This window comes from Dermatophagoides pteronyssinus, unplaced genomic scaffold, assembly GCF_027571235.1.
Source record: "Dermatophagoides pteronyssinus isolate colony J.1.1.1.1 unplaced genomic scaffold, Derpt_VIB-CSIC_2022.12 sq0007, whole genome shotgun sequence".
Taxonomy (NCBI): domain Eukaryota; kingdom Metazoa; phylum Arthropoda; class Arachnida; order Sarcoptiformes; family Pyroglyphidae; genus Dermatophagoides; species Dermatophagoides pteronyssinus.
The window spans coordinates 679,605-694,027 of record NW_027461531.1 but is presented as its reverse complement, the minus strand read 5'-3'; the positions used below and the strand labels follow the sequence as shown (position 1 = coordinate 694,027).

The window sequence follows — 14,423 nt, the reverse complement described above, 5'->3', positions numbered from 1 at the left end:
ATGAATCCTATATATTTTTTCCAATGTAGAAGTAGAAATTATGCGCATGCATTCAATGTGTTGAACATTATCATCAAAATCGATAAAAAAACATGAGCATTCGATCATTCTATCAGCACCATCTTTTGTGAGAATATTAATTTCATTGAATTTTGAATTCAACTTCTTTTTTAACACTAAATCTCCACCTCATGTGACCAATTCGACTTTGTAGGCAATAATAGGTAGAAATGGTCGACTATTGATTGTTTTTGGTACTTTTTTTCTATGACAAACCAATAGCTTTGCATAGTAAAAAGGTACTGTATATATGTTTCAAGAAATTTCGACAAAAATCGAGAATGTTCGTTCAAATTCGCTCAAACTCAGACGCTCGCTTTTTTTCGATAAAACTCTATTTCAGTTTGGTGAGGATTGTGCGCCATATATAAATTATCAAAACTTGATCGTAATTCGTGTCATTTTATTAAAACAGTGTTTTAATTTAAGTCTAAAATATACACTTAACGAATCTTTTTTACGAAAATATTTGGTGTTTTGTTTCTGAATTGCAATTCTCATTCTATTCACAAAAAAAATTCCGTATAATTTATCTATTGAATTTATTCCATCAGTTTTCATAAACTTTTTTTTTGATTTTATAAAAATCAAAAGTTCTACACTTTTCATCACTCATTTGGAAAACATCATCAACATTTTATCTACTGTTCATCCGTTATAAATCTCAATCATGGGAAAAGATTATTACGAAATTTTGGGTATTTCTAAAAAAGCGACTGAAGATGAGATTAAAAAAGCCTATCGTAATATGGCTTTAAAATATCATCCGGACAAGAATAAATCGCCTGAAGCTGAAGAAAAATTCAAATTGATCGCCGAAGCTTATGAAGTTTTATCCGATAAAAAGAAACGCGATATCTATGATCAATTTGGTGAAGAAGGTCTTTCCGGTAATGTTCCGCCTGGTAGCTCGGGCATGGGTGGCTTTGCTGGTCCTGGAGGTGGAACGTACAAATTCTCTTATCATGGTGATCCAAGGCAAACATTCGCTCAGTTTTTTGGCACGGATAATCCGTTTGAGATGTTTTTCGGTAATTTGGGCGGTGGTGGTAGTGGAGGTGGTATTAATATCGATCAACATCATGGTATGGATACAGATAATTTTGGTTTCAGCAGTTTTGGCGGCAATGCAGATCGTGTATCAAAAAAACCTTACAAGCAGGATCCACCAATTGAGCATAATCTGAATGTTTCTTTGGAAGAAGTATTGAAAGGATGTTTGAAGAAGATGAAAATCATCCGGAAAGTTCCTGGCGGTAGCGGTACCTATCATAAACAAGATAAAGTTTTGACCATCAATGTTAAGCCGGGATGGAAAGCTGGAACAAAAATTACGTTTCCTCGTGAAGGCGATCAAAATCCTGGTACAATTCCATCAGATATTGTTTTCATCATACAGGATAAGCCGCACAAAGTCTTTAAACGTGAAGGTGCCGATATAGTTTATACGGCCAAAGTATCACTTAAAGATGCTCTCACTGGTTGCCGTATAATGGTGCCGACGCTGGAATCCGAAGAGTTTCCATTACGTATGAATGATATAATCACACCGCAAACTATACGGCGAATTTCCGGACGCGGCCTTCCATATCCAAAAGAGCCAACGAAACGTGGTGATTTAATTGTTAAATTTGATATCCAATTTCCAACATCACTGACTAGCGATCAAAAACGAGCAATTGCTGAATTATTGCCATAAATGGGCAATTTTAGTCAAAATTAAAAAATTAGGCCTCTGTACAGAATAAATTGAATTCACTGTATTTGTAAGACTTTGTCCGCTTTATCCTTGATCCAATTATATTCTTTTTTATAATTATTTTCTGTAAATAAACAAATTGTTCTTTTTCATTGTCCATTTTTCAAAGAATTGGCGTCTCTTTGAACATTTTCATTTAAAATAATGTATTTTTAAGAATTTTTTTTGCAAATTGATTAAACTAATAACCGGAAATTATTCGACCTAAGAAAAAATCGTTTTTAATAAATCGAAAGATTTGATAAAAATACATTAGCATTTCAAGTTTTAAGTGAAATTAAGATTCGAAATTTCGGGAATGTTCCGGAAATTTCTTTTGACTTGGAAAAAAAAATTTCCACGCAGAAATTTTGCTGGCGCATGTATACGTGTTCTCTGTGTATCGAGTTAAATTCAGCGCTGACGTTTACAGTTTGGTTTTTCATTAAAAATTTCTAATTACTTTTGAAGTTTGTCTATAAAAAACAGATAAATCATTTCAATCCATACCAAATTATTAAAATGGATCAGATAATCAGTTTTGTTGAACCGGCAAAAAAATTCACCAAAGATTCAATTCGTTTGGTCAAACGATGTACTAAACCAGATCGTAAAGGTAAGCAAAGCAAACGAATTTTGATTTGTTTGAGTTTATCAAAAAATATTGATCATGATTTACTTTTCGTAATTGAATATAGAATTTCAAAAGATCGCGGTAGCTACCGCTATCGGTTTCGCTATAATGGGCTTCATCGGATTCTTTGTGAAATTGATTCACATTCCAATCAATAATATCATTGTGTAAGTTTTTCTCTTTCTCTATTGCTATTCAAATCAATTGATTAAAATCATTAAACAGGGGATCCTAAGGAATTGAAGAAAAATTCGGTACATTGCCATCTCTAACGTAATGTTTAGAAAAAAAACGTACAAAATGAATAAAGAAAATCGTTTACAAATATTTTATTGCTTTGCATCTTTTTTTTCAATAAAATGCTTATAATTACAACAATAAATTCATATTAATTTCTTAATTATTTATCTTTTTTGGCTAAATTTTTTCGGATAAATTTGTTAGTGTTTTCCCAGTAGTAAAACATTTGCAACACAAGAATCATATTTATAATTGATGAAAGCATGAAACCAAGAATGATCAATTGATCACCAGTTTCTTGAATTGATGTCATTATTCTTGTGGTTGATCCAATAAATATTAGAATGATGGTCAATGCTGAAAGATTACCCGTATGTCCATTACGGAAATTAGACCAAGCTTGAACCAATTTACTTGATATGATTAATGGCAAGGCTGCGGCCTGACCCAGCCATAATAATTGCATGGGAACATGGCCTGACATCAGAACAGCAAATACCGTTGTGAACATCATCATGAACAGGAATGCTTTACCTTTATTAATGTCATAATAGATGATCAAAAAGGCAATTAATGATGTCATGAATAATATGAATAACGCTTCACCCCAAGCACTGAATGGGAAACCGTTTGCATACGAATATGATGATGAAAATGTTAAGGCAAGAATTTCGAGAAGCACGGCCGGAAGACTAACACCTAAACCACTTTTGGCTGCCAATAATTTTAACAATTGAGGCAATTTAACCATAGTCGAACCAAATATAATTCCATAACCGAGCGATTTAATTACGATCAATTTAAAGCATTCTGGTTCGATGATGAATTCTCGTAAAATTCGTTGGCAGCATTTTGATGGATAAAGTACCTCACAAAGACTTTCGATTTGTTCCATGATCATATGAATATGAAATTTCTTTTTTTTTGTACCCGATGAAAATTTTTGCTTAAAAAATTAGATTTGTTTTTATTATCTTCAATAAACTTATGACGACACCGGTTTTAATGAATTACAGTTCTGAATCTCGACAAGAGATGTCGCTATTCTTATTTATTGATTGTCAATTTTGCCTGATACAAAATTGATAAAAAAGTTTGAAATGATTTTGTTTTTCATCGATTTTATCGAATCATTTCCAATATGTAAATAAAATTATATTGAATAGAATTGATATATTATTCAAATCATTATCATCATTGCTAAATATTATACAAACAAAAATGTGCGCATTCTTTGCGGACATATTCAATGTCGACGACAAATCCAGATAATTAAGCACCGCAAAAATGGCGACAAACAAATGATGATGAGTAAATAGAGAAATGCACGAAAAAAATTTCTTGTTTTGTTTCGATCACAATTATTTTTGTTAGTTTTTTTTCATGAAAAAAAATTCACTTTGCAGTGCCAGTTTTCATTTCAACAACAATCAATGAATCAATATAAAGATCGTTGACATTTTTGATTCAATTGATTCGGTTACAAAATTTAATTTATATTACCATATAAAGAATAAAAAAGATGGAATTATCACCAGTTTGAAAGATTTGATCGAATTCCATTGTCGATTAATTAATTAATTACTGATGCGTGATCAAATTCTGATATATCGGACACAAGGTAATTTTTAGTTTTGAGGACATCGATTAATATCCATCGTACTCTGCAACAAATATAAATCAGTATAGAAAAATTATAATACAAGAAATTTCCTACTGTGTTGCTGTGTAGTCTAATTGATTATGGCTTCCATATTTTTAATTAAGTTTTTTTTGCTGTTCATTGAGCCTGATATCCTTGAATCGTTGGATAACCAGAAGCTGCTGATGATGAATTATTGGTCAATGTACTTGCTAGGGGTGGTTGGGTTGTCCAAGCAGCAGATATTGGTATGGCCATTGGTGATGTATTGAATCCAGCGGCAGCACTAGGCGTTTGGCCAGCTGCTACGGCTGCTGCCATTGAAGAATAATATTGATGATGTTGATTATATGGATATTGAAGACCGGTAGGAGTAGTTTGGACGGTGGTATATTGGGTCTGATGATGCGGATGATGATGATGGTGATGATTAGTTGCAGCCGCAACCGATGATGGATGTTGCGATGCAGGTGTCGCTTGTGGATGACCAGCATGAATAGCAGCAGCAGTTTGAAACGCTGTCGGTTGATACCAATAAGACAATTGTTGCTGAGGATGAGTATGATGCCCGTATGGATAAATCAAAGGTGTTGTTGCAGCTGCAGCTGCTAAATTTGCTTGTGCGGCGACTGCTGCTGCTACCGCAGCCGCATTTAAATTCGAAGTGGTTGTCGGCATTCCCATCAATGAGACAGCATCATTTGTCTCTTTACCCCAGGAACATTTGACAGTTTGTCCTAATATTTCTTGATTGTTCATCATAACGATTGCATTTGTAGCTGCTTCTTTACAGGTAAACTTGATGAATGCATAACCTTTTTCTTTGAAGACACGAATCTCTTGAATCGTACCGAAACGACAAAATGTTTTTTGCATCAATTCTTCTGTTAGTCCATTTATTATGCCACCGCAATAAACTGTACAATTAGTAATGCTAGATGAATTGAAAACTTCATCATATTTCATTGTACGATTATTGACATTAGGTCCAATCACCATGTTATTATCATTGCTACTAATACCAACACTACCAATTCCTCCTCCGCTGGAACCTTTTAATGAAGTCATTTTTCTTGTTGCCCAATTTGTGCGTATAGGCCGATGACCTAGCCATTGGCCATTCATTCCAGCAATGGCATTCTCAGCATCTTGCCGCTTAACAAAAGATACAAACCCGTAGCCTTTGGATTTGAATGTATGTGAATCACGAACAACACGACAATCTGATATCTCACCGAAAACTGTGAAAGCTTCTCGTAATTGTTGTGTTTCAATTTCCGGACTAAGATCACCAACGAATATATGAAAATGCTTCGATGTATCGGTTTTTTGGCCACTAGCACCACTGGAATTTGAAGCCCAATTGACTTTCATTTCTCGATCTAAACACAAGCGTTTGTTCATAGTCAAGATGGCTGTCGCTGCGGAAGAATGATCCTCATATTCGATAAAACAATATAGATCGTTTTGATTATCAGTTATCAATTTCAATCCATTGATATGGCCAAAAGGTGCGAATAATGTATGTATAAAAGTTTCATTGATGGATGAATCTAAATTGCCCACGTATAAAGTTTTCGGATTTTCGGCGTTAGCCGTTGTTGTACCAGTGGCTATGGTATTGGCTGCCGTTGTAGTCTGCGACGGTACCAAAATCTGGCCGTTACTATTATTATTAATATTATTGCCGCTTGTTTGATTCATTGATGATAAATTTTGTTGTTGATGATAAAGAGAATTATTGTTGTAATGATGAAAGGACGAATTACCATTGAGCGATTGATTATCAACAATAAATGTTGTGGTCGTATTGTTTTTTATATTTGGATTGGAAGAATCCATTCAATCAAGCAATTCGAAACAAAAAAACAAATACAGACAGTTTTGATCACATTAATCAAATCAGGAAAAAATAACCTGCGAATAAAATATTGTTAGTGAAAAAAAAATCAAAAATAACCAATCAACACTAACCGTATTTCATGAAAACCAAAACTGATTTCGTTCAATAAAAAAAAATCTCGATTTTGTTTTCAATTTTTTCTCAATGCATTTTGAAACCTTTTTTTCGCATACAAAAAGAATAACAAATTAAAATCAATTGAAAAAAAAACAAAATCGAAAAAGAAACAAAAAACTAAACAAAAAATAATAAACAAAAAATTAACAAGAGAATTTTAGTTTCAGAATTTTTGAGTGTCCTGTTTTTTTTCGGTTGATAATCTCTTTCAACAATAGATATTTCAATATTTCATCAAGATCAGAAAAGATAAAAAAAACAGTCATTCACACACACACAAATATACTCATGAGCGAGAGAAAATAACCAAAATCCAGCCATCTAATAACATAAATAGCAAAAATAGCAGTCGTAATTCATTTGAATCAGCTCAATACAAACACAAATACAAACACACTTAAATGCCACACATATACGTTAGGACCGACCAAATCAAAAAAAAAAAAAAAAAAGAACACCAAATACAATACTCTTATGTCGTCTTGTGTTGATCTTTTTGGATTCGACGCTGTCGAATATCTTTTTCTTTTCTTTTTTTTTTTTGAAATTTATCCAATACAATTCGTGGACAAAAAAATTTTACGAAATTAAATAATTCTGTTCAATATATTTTCAAAGAGTTAATAGATGATGATAAAATCATTTTTTTCCCATAAATATAAATAAATGGGTGACATTATGTCACGAATATATATAATTAGCTAATGTGGGTGTGTGTTTGATTCTCGAAGTGTTTAATGATGGATTACCCTATTTTAGAGCATTTTGGATTTTCAAAATATTATGAGCTATAGATTTTGGTTACACAAATTTTTATGAGTATTTTAGGCTATTCTATTGTCACCATCATCACTATATGATTGTGATGGCCGTAATTTTTTTTTATTTTTATTTTCTCAATTATCGTAACTCATGAAAATATACGATTCAAAAAAAAAGAATGAGTCATAGTTTCATGAGACGTTCTGGCTTCTGGTTTTTTTTCTTATTGATTGATTATCAAAAAGAATAATAAATGCTTGATGACGACTTCCATGATCATGACACTCATATCGATTGAAGTTATCAAATTCAATTCAAAATGATTTTAATAATGAACATAGCTTTACTAAAAGAATCGTATTCGACAAAGTAAAGGATACCGGTTGTCATTTTTTTTTGTTGTTGTTATTTTGTTTAGCTTTCATGCATGAAATACATGCGCTGAACGATTATCCATTGGATAATCTTTTCAAATATTTTCCTCCTAAATAAGATCATAGTCCTCTACTACTATATGCAATTAAATAGACCAAACAAGGAATTGATGAGTAAGCGCTATTAGGAACAAAAAAAAAAAAATCGAGGCGGCGGAAGCTCAACTAATTTTAATTATCGAGGTAGTGGTGGTGCCCACACACACATATCGATGAAGAAAACCGCCGCCCGTTTTTCCATTGTATCAATGAATAAATGTATGTTCCAATTGGAACAAGACTATATATAAAAATGTAGAACCGCATAAAACATACGCGTATACAACAATGATGTCTAAATGACTGCTGCATCTGGATTTTTCATTGGATTGTATCCAACGAAATGTTGCTGCAATGATTATGTGATGGCATGATCTACACACAAATATTGCATTTATAATGAAAGATTTTAAAAGAAATTGCTGCTGCAGCCAAAATTGTCGAGTTGAGCTTTTGGCTCGAATTTTGTTGCTGATAGACGTGCTTTTACTTCGTTTGTTGCATTCTCGTATTTGGAAACAAGAAAAGCAAAATAAAAAATTCTGATCACCAATATCGTTGAATCGACCAATGTACTGCAATTATAATAATCATCATATTAATGATTTTAAGTGATAGTTTTATGAATGATTAATGAAAATGAAACGACAACAACAAAATCTGAATCAAAATTTTTGATTTTTAGAAATGTTCATTGAAAAACTTTTGTTTCCAATATTACTTTGATAACGTCATCATCGTTATCGTAAAGCGAATGAAAAATAATTTTATTGATAATCGATGGTGAACGATTCGGGTAATAATCAAAAATAATGGATAGCTGCGTTGTTGCTGATGATGTTCCTGAAACCGAAAATAAGATTCCAGATCAGTCAAACTTTCATAGGATTTTGATCGATCAATCGACTGAAATGGATTTGAACATTACACATCAACAACCAGCATCTTCGAATACCAATACTAGTCAACAAACTCTATCATCATCGATAAATGATGAACTGCATTGGTACCGCGTTATGGATATCTATCATGCTACTTGGTAAAATAATTAATTTTTATAAAATTTCTAAAGATATTTTTATTCTAACCTAACTAATAATATTATTCTAGTGATAACAACATTTGTCGCAAAACAATGAATGCTGATGCAAACCTACAAAATTCAGAAATTTCATTCACTTTAAATTCATCCGGTTCTGATGCTAATGTTAATCCCAATGTTTTAAATAATGTTAGTGATGATCGCAATTCGAAGAATTGCCGTCATCGACATCGCCATCATAAAAATCCACCAAATGAATCTTCATCCACATCCTCTTCATCATCATCACAATTTTTGATCAATAATAATAATACTTTTGATATACATCTAGCTCAGATTGATATAGAAACATTTAAAAGTGAAGATATTCGAAAGATTCCTTTTAATCAACACTCAATGATGAATGCGTCGAACGACGATACTCTAAGGTATTTTTCTGAAAATTATTTCACATTTTCAACAGGATTTTTTTTCTAATTTTTAGAATTGTCGATTCAATCAGTTCCTTTACGAATCATCTTCAACCACCTATACATTCAAAAGATACAGCTCTATCAATAGATAGTCTGGATATAAGTATTGATAATGATGAAATCAATACTGAATTGATTCAAAAATGCGCCGAAAAAAATGACAGAACTAAATATAAGATCGCCATGATCGATTCGCAAATGCACGGATCTACATCAACTAATCCGTTTCAACAATCACCATTGCCGTTGATGATGAATGATTCATCTAATCTTCAATCACCAGGCACATTGGTCAAAATGTTTATACAGAACAAGCAATCTGTCAATTCAGGTGAAAATTCCATGATATCAAGTCTAATATACGATAAGAAAAATAACAACAACATCACGAACAATAATGACGTGCCCTCTAAATTTGATAATTTATTCCGATTGAGTAGCAACAATAATAATCATGGAAATTCTATAGAAAATGAAGGTTTAGATAGTACGACCAACACTAGTTTAAATACAATCGATTCAAATGAATTGCCATTACATGTTCTTGATCTCAGCAAAAAATTGCGATCATTAAATTTAAGTGGTAACAGTAGCAAACAACAACAATCGCCTTTGATGATGAATAATAACAATAATAATAGCAACATCCGATATGTTGGATCGACATCATCCAATACAACATCGTTTGCATCGACAACAACAACTTCCTCATCCGCAGCTACAAATGGTGATGTTTACAGTAAACGCAAACATCAGCATAGACAGCGGATGGTCGCAACAAACCCGTTTCTTAATATCAGTGAAACGGATAGTAGTGGTTGTGCGAAAAAAACTAGATCAATGGCAACACAATTTCCTGATCTATTTCAGGATAAAGAAGTACAGGCATCATTCGATGATGATGAATCGGAAATAATGAAGGAGGCTCCTGTACTCGTTTATTATCCTAATTATTCGTTGCCAGATCTAAGTTTTCTACAGGAAATTTTTCATCCAGAAAATCATGCTGTCTACTTATCACCTGTCAAGCATGAACCAGTCAAAATAGCTACACCCGAAATCAGCAATGTAAAGATGCGAACACATACAAATATGTCATCTAGGCGAAAATGTCGACCAAAATCCTATACCGATTACGAAACATTATTGAATCAAGATCTAAGTCATATAAAAGATTGGGATTCACTTAATTTATTATTACCTGACGATTTTCGTGAATTTATTGAACAGAATAATTTATTAAAATTGAATCAAAATTCATCATCAGAAAAAGATGAAAATCCTGGTCAAAGTGATAGAATAGCTAAAAATATTCCGATTCCAATCAAAACAATGATGCCGAATAATCATAGATTATTTCAAAATGGTGTTCGCATGCGACCACAATCTATGCGTCAAAATATTATGAATCGCAATAAACGATATTCATTACAAGAACATCAATACAATAATTACAATCAGAACGTATATTTCAATGAGGATAAAAATTATAATATAAATCCAACAACAGAACAGCCATACCAATCAAATCGTGGTGAATATGATTTTCATTCATTTATGACCCGTAGTCAAACAATGCCTAATTGTCAAACAATGCCATTCAATACTCCACCACCTTCTTCGATGGTTCCAGGTTTTTCCGGAACTTATTATCCATTACCACATTTACCACCAACTGTTCATCATCATAGTGGTCGACATCAATCTAATCCCATTGCCTGTTACAATGCATGTTGCTGTCATTCGGCTTGCCATTCACCATCGATGGCCACTTCATCATCACAACAATCCTCTCCTCATGCACAAAAGCCACCACCAAATCTTAATTGGGAATTACTTTCATCATCAACTAGTTTTAAGAAATTATTATCATTTTTATCGAAATTGGATGAATATTCATCCACGCATTCCTCATCAGCCGATACAGCTACAATCACTAGCAATAATGAAAAAATTGCTTCGGATGGCCACAGCAACAGACGAAACAACGTTCATAAAACTAAATCTCATTCCCAGCGACAAACCAATATTAACGATGAACCAAATTACCAAAAGTCAGAGAACTTGGAACGAAATCATCATAATAAAATTCTCAATTCCAAAAAACATTCGAATACACGTAGTAATAATAATAGAAAAACTACATCGGCCAATGTACAGACAATGAAAAATTCAAAAATTATATTAAAACGACCAACTACTTTGCATCGACAACATTCATCAGCAGCTTCAACATCATCGACGGCTATACCAGTACCATCACGGCGAATTTCATCAATGATACCAGTGTTGAATAAAAATAGCCAAAATCATCATCAAATATCATCAGGTCAAACGATTACTGGTGGAAGTAACGGTTTTCGACAACAAACTAATTTAAACATGAAAAACATGTCTCGGTTCTAGTCAAACACAAACGAAAATTTTAAAAATGATAATGTATTTCTTTTTCTTTCAAATTCTGTTTTAATCTTTGTTAAAATTACATTCACTCATTTATTAATGCATGTATGAAAACAAAAAACAAATTTCCATATTGTACTTCTGTGCTTATTTCCGGTTTTGTTTGTCACTCATTCTCTTATAGCCTTTTTTTGGGATCTATTTGAAGATATTTTATTGTCAATGATAATTTATTTTTTTAAGTTTTTTTTGAAATTTTTTCTTGATTCTTTTGATTGATATAATCATCATTGATAAAATTCTTATTAAAACAATTATGGAATTGTTTGTGCAATACAGGTTTTTATTCTTATTTTTCTTTTTCAAGCTTTGGAATTTGAGATTGGATTCACAAAAAAAACAAACAAACAAGCTAAGAAATAAATAAATGACTATAAAATAAAAATATCGACTAAAATTCAAACTTTTTTTGAAATCACCCACAAAAGGAATGTTTTAATGGGTAAAAAGAATAATTTTTTTTTCTCACTCAACTTGAGTGATTCGCATTGTTGATCCACTGACTATAATGATCGGATCACCTTGTCGTAATATATTCATTTGTTTGCCTAATTGTATACCTGCCTGAACATCTCTACTGCAATCATCAGGATTCTGTTCAGCTTGAATATATGGTATAATGCCACGATATAATTGTGCCTGTCGAGCTATACGTGCATCACCAATAACAGCAATGATTGGACAACGCGGACGATATTTTGATATGAGATGTGCTAAACGTCCTGTGCTGGTAACAACTATTATGGCAACAATATTCGATTTTAGTGCTGCATCTACTGTTGCTATGGCCAATGCTGTAGCTGTATCCGTTGGTACGGGAGTTTTTGCACAAAGTTCCACAAACAGTTGCTATCAAGATTTGAGTTATTAGGTTCAAAATGAGATTCTAAAAAATTGTTTGTTTGTTTACCTTAGAGTGAATAGCTGTTTCGGCTTCGAGAGTGACGGCTGCCATTGTTGCGACCGTTACAGCTGGATAATCACCTTTAGCTGTTTCACCCGAAAGCATAACGCAATCGCTTCCATCAAGTATAGCATTTGCTACATCCGATACTTCAGCTCGTGTTGGTCGTGGTTTCTTGGTCATACTTTCTAACATTTGCGTTGCACAGATAACAGGTTTGCCCAAAATGTTACATTTGGCTATCATCATCTTTTGGGCGAGAAATACTTTCTCTGCTGGAATTTCAATGCCCATATCGCCACGAGCAACCATGATACCATCACTTTCTCGAATAACATCATCTATTTTTTTCACACCTTCGTGATTTTCCACTTTTGAAATAATTTTAATGTATTCACTATTATGTTCCTTTAGAATTTGTCGAATTTCTTTCACACCATCACCATTACGAATAAACGATGCAAATATCATGTCTACATTATTCTGACAACCCAGAATAAGATCTTGTTTATCTTTTTCCGATACGGCAGGCAAATCCACTAATGCACCGGGAAGATTAACACCTTTTTTCGAGCCCAACATACCACCATTTTCGATTTCGCATTTTAAATAATCACTACCAATTTCTAGTACTCGGAGTGATATGAGACCATCATCAACAAATACATGACTTCCTTTAGAAACAACTTTCACAATGTTCTTGTAATCTAAATATAAATTTTCAACTGAACATTTCTCTTTAAATTCATCGTTTGTTGTCACTTTTATTGTTTTTCCTTTCATTAATTCTATTTCAGCTGAAGGACCCTATTTTCGAATGGATTGTTAATGAAATATGAACATAGATATTTTTTTAAATAACTTACTCCCTCAAGAAGGCCAGTTCGAATTTCCGGACCTTTTGTATCTAAAGCAATAGCAATAGGTAGGTTGGATATGTTTAGCTCTTGACCAACTATTTTAGCTGCTTCTCGAACATTTTTGATGGTGCCAAGATGATACTGTTAAAAATAAAATAAAATTCAAAAAATATTTGAAAATGTTTGTCGTTGTTGTTTGAACCTCGTGTGTTCCATGAGAAAAATTCATTCGCGCGATGGTCATGCCACATTTTATTAGTTCAACCAATTTCGGTACCTCTCGTGTAGCGGGTCCAATCGTGCATACAATACCACTTAGACGAAAATTCATCGGTTTTGAATCAATATCCAAAGCACAAAGATTATCCAGTCGACAATCGGCTTGGATGGCCCGTGTTTGAAAATCCAATACAGGTAACATATTTTTGTTAGGAACACTTGGTTTGATTTGTTTGTTTGATGAGCTCGATTTTTGTGTCGGTTTCCTGTGAATAAATGTAATAAAAAAACATAACAAAAATGACATTAACAAGCAGAATCATTATCAAAAAAAACATTCACTTTATTAGGGAAGTCATGATATTAATTTTCCGAAATATAAGCCGTTTTTGAAAATAAGATTGGTAAACAGAAATTATTCTAACCGATCGACCAATTTTATAGGGGAACATGGCAAGAAATAACGGGCAACAAACAACTATAACAATTCTAATTGCTTTGATTTTATCGAACTTTTGACCATTACGTAATACTTACAGTAGCTTAACAGGAGAGATGAGATTTTTTTTTCTTAGATAATAAGAGGAATTAAGTCATTCGAATGAATGTCACTTTGCCAATATTATGCATCCGAATAATTCGATGATGTTTTTACAACAAAAAAAAAGAATGCAACAGAATCATGAAGGTCAACATTTTGCTCATTTTGAGGATTCTGCGTGAAAAACTGGTGCATCGATTCTGGTAATAACGGTATCAAAATACCATATTCTTATTACGTAACAGAATAGAAAAATATGATTTTTTAAATTCAAAAATGTAAAAATTTCATTTATTAAAAAGCAAATGGCCCTTATGCCATATAATTAGAAGAGCAATAATTGAAAATTTTA

At 32.7% G+C, this 14,423-nt stretch overlaps 6 protein-coding genes across 7 annotated transcripts; 3 read left to right on the top strand and 3 right to left on the bottom strand.

Annotated features, from left to right (window-relative positions):
* The first annotated feature begins 411 nt into the window (after positions 1-411).
* Positions 412-1,911, top strand: LOC113799654 (dnaJ protein homolog 1-like). Its single transcript, XM_027350323.2, has one exon. The coding sequence runs from the start codon at positions 731-733 to the stop codon at positions 1,757-1,759; it is 1,029 nt and encodes a 342-aa protein (XP_027206124.1). The 5' UTR covers positions 412-730; the 3' UTR covers positions 1,760-1,911.
* Positions 1,912-2,279: 368 nt separating this feature from the next.
* LOC142645155 (protein transport protein Sec61 subunit gamma) lies at positions 2,280-2,832 on the top strand. The gene is made up of 3 exons (XM_075820698.1): positions 2,280-2,414; positions 2,497-2,599; positions 2,658-2,832. Exons 1-3 carry the CDS (start codon positions 2,321-2,323, stop codon positions 2,665-2,667), a joined length of 207 nt encoding a protein of 68 aa, XP_075676813.1. The 5' UTR covers positions 2,280-2,320; the 3' UTR covers positions 2,668-2,832.
* On the bottom strand, positions 2,747-3,701 carry LOC113799655 (mannose-P-dolichol utilization defect 1 protein-like). Its single transcript, XM_027350324.2, has one exon. The coding sequence runs from the start codon at positions 3,571-3,573 to the stop codon at positions 2,833-2,835; it is 741 nt and encodes a 246-aa protein (XP_027206125.1). The 5' UTR covers positions 3,574-3,701; the 3' UTR covers positions 2,747-2,832.
* A 124-nt stretch (positions 3,702-3,825) lies between these two features.
* On the bottom strand, positions 3,826-6,648 carry LOC113799410 (uncharacterized). Its single transcript, XM_027350031.2, has 3 exons — positions 6,289-6,648; positions 4,390-6,231; positions 3,826-4,336 (listed from the first exon to the last, which is right to left on the bottom strand). The coding sequence occupies exon 2, from the start codon at positions 6,154-6,156 to the stop codon at positions 4,453-4,455; it is 1,704 nt and encodes a 567-aa protein (XP_027205832.1). The 5' UTR covers positions 6,157-6,231; positions 6,289-6,648; the 3' UTR covers positions 3,826-4,336; positions 4,390-4,452.
* Positions 6,649-7,991: 1,343 nt separating this feature from the next.
* On the top strand, positions 7,992-11,821 carry LOC113799404 (uncharacterized). Its single transcript, XM_027350024.2, has 3 exons — positions 7,992-8,608; positions 8,680-9,039; positions 9,096-11,821. Exons 1-3 carry the CDS (start codon positions 8,382-8,384, stop codon positions 11,488-11,490), a joined length of 2,982 nt encoding a protein of 993 aa, XP_027205825.1. The 5' UTR covers positions 7,992-8,381; the 3' UTR covers positions 11,491-11,821.
* Positions 11,810-14,217, bottom strand: LOC113799412 (pyruvate kinase PKM-like). Of its 2 annotated transcripts, none has more exons than XM_075820685.1 (5): positions 14,068-14,217; positions 13,514-13,796; positions 13,318-13,452; positions 12,458-13,258; positions 11,810-12,396 (listed from the first exon to the last, which is right to left on the bottom strand). In XM_075820685.1, the coding sequence occupies exons 2-5, from the start codon at positions 13,730-13,732 to the stop codon at positions 12,013-12,015; spliced, it is 1,539 nt and encodes a 512-aa protein (XP_075676800.1). In that variant the 5' UTR covers positions 13,733-13,796; positions 14,068-14,217; the 3' UTR covers positions 11,810-12,012. The 2 variants fall into 2 exon arrangements, with proteins under 2 accessions (XP_075676800.1, XP_027205835.1); XM_027350034.2 differs by lacking the exon at positions 14,068-14,217 and adding an exon at positions 13,873-14,026.
* Positions 14,218-14,423: the final 206 nt, after the last annotated feature.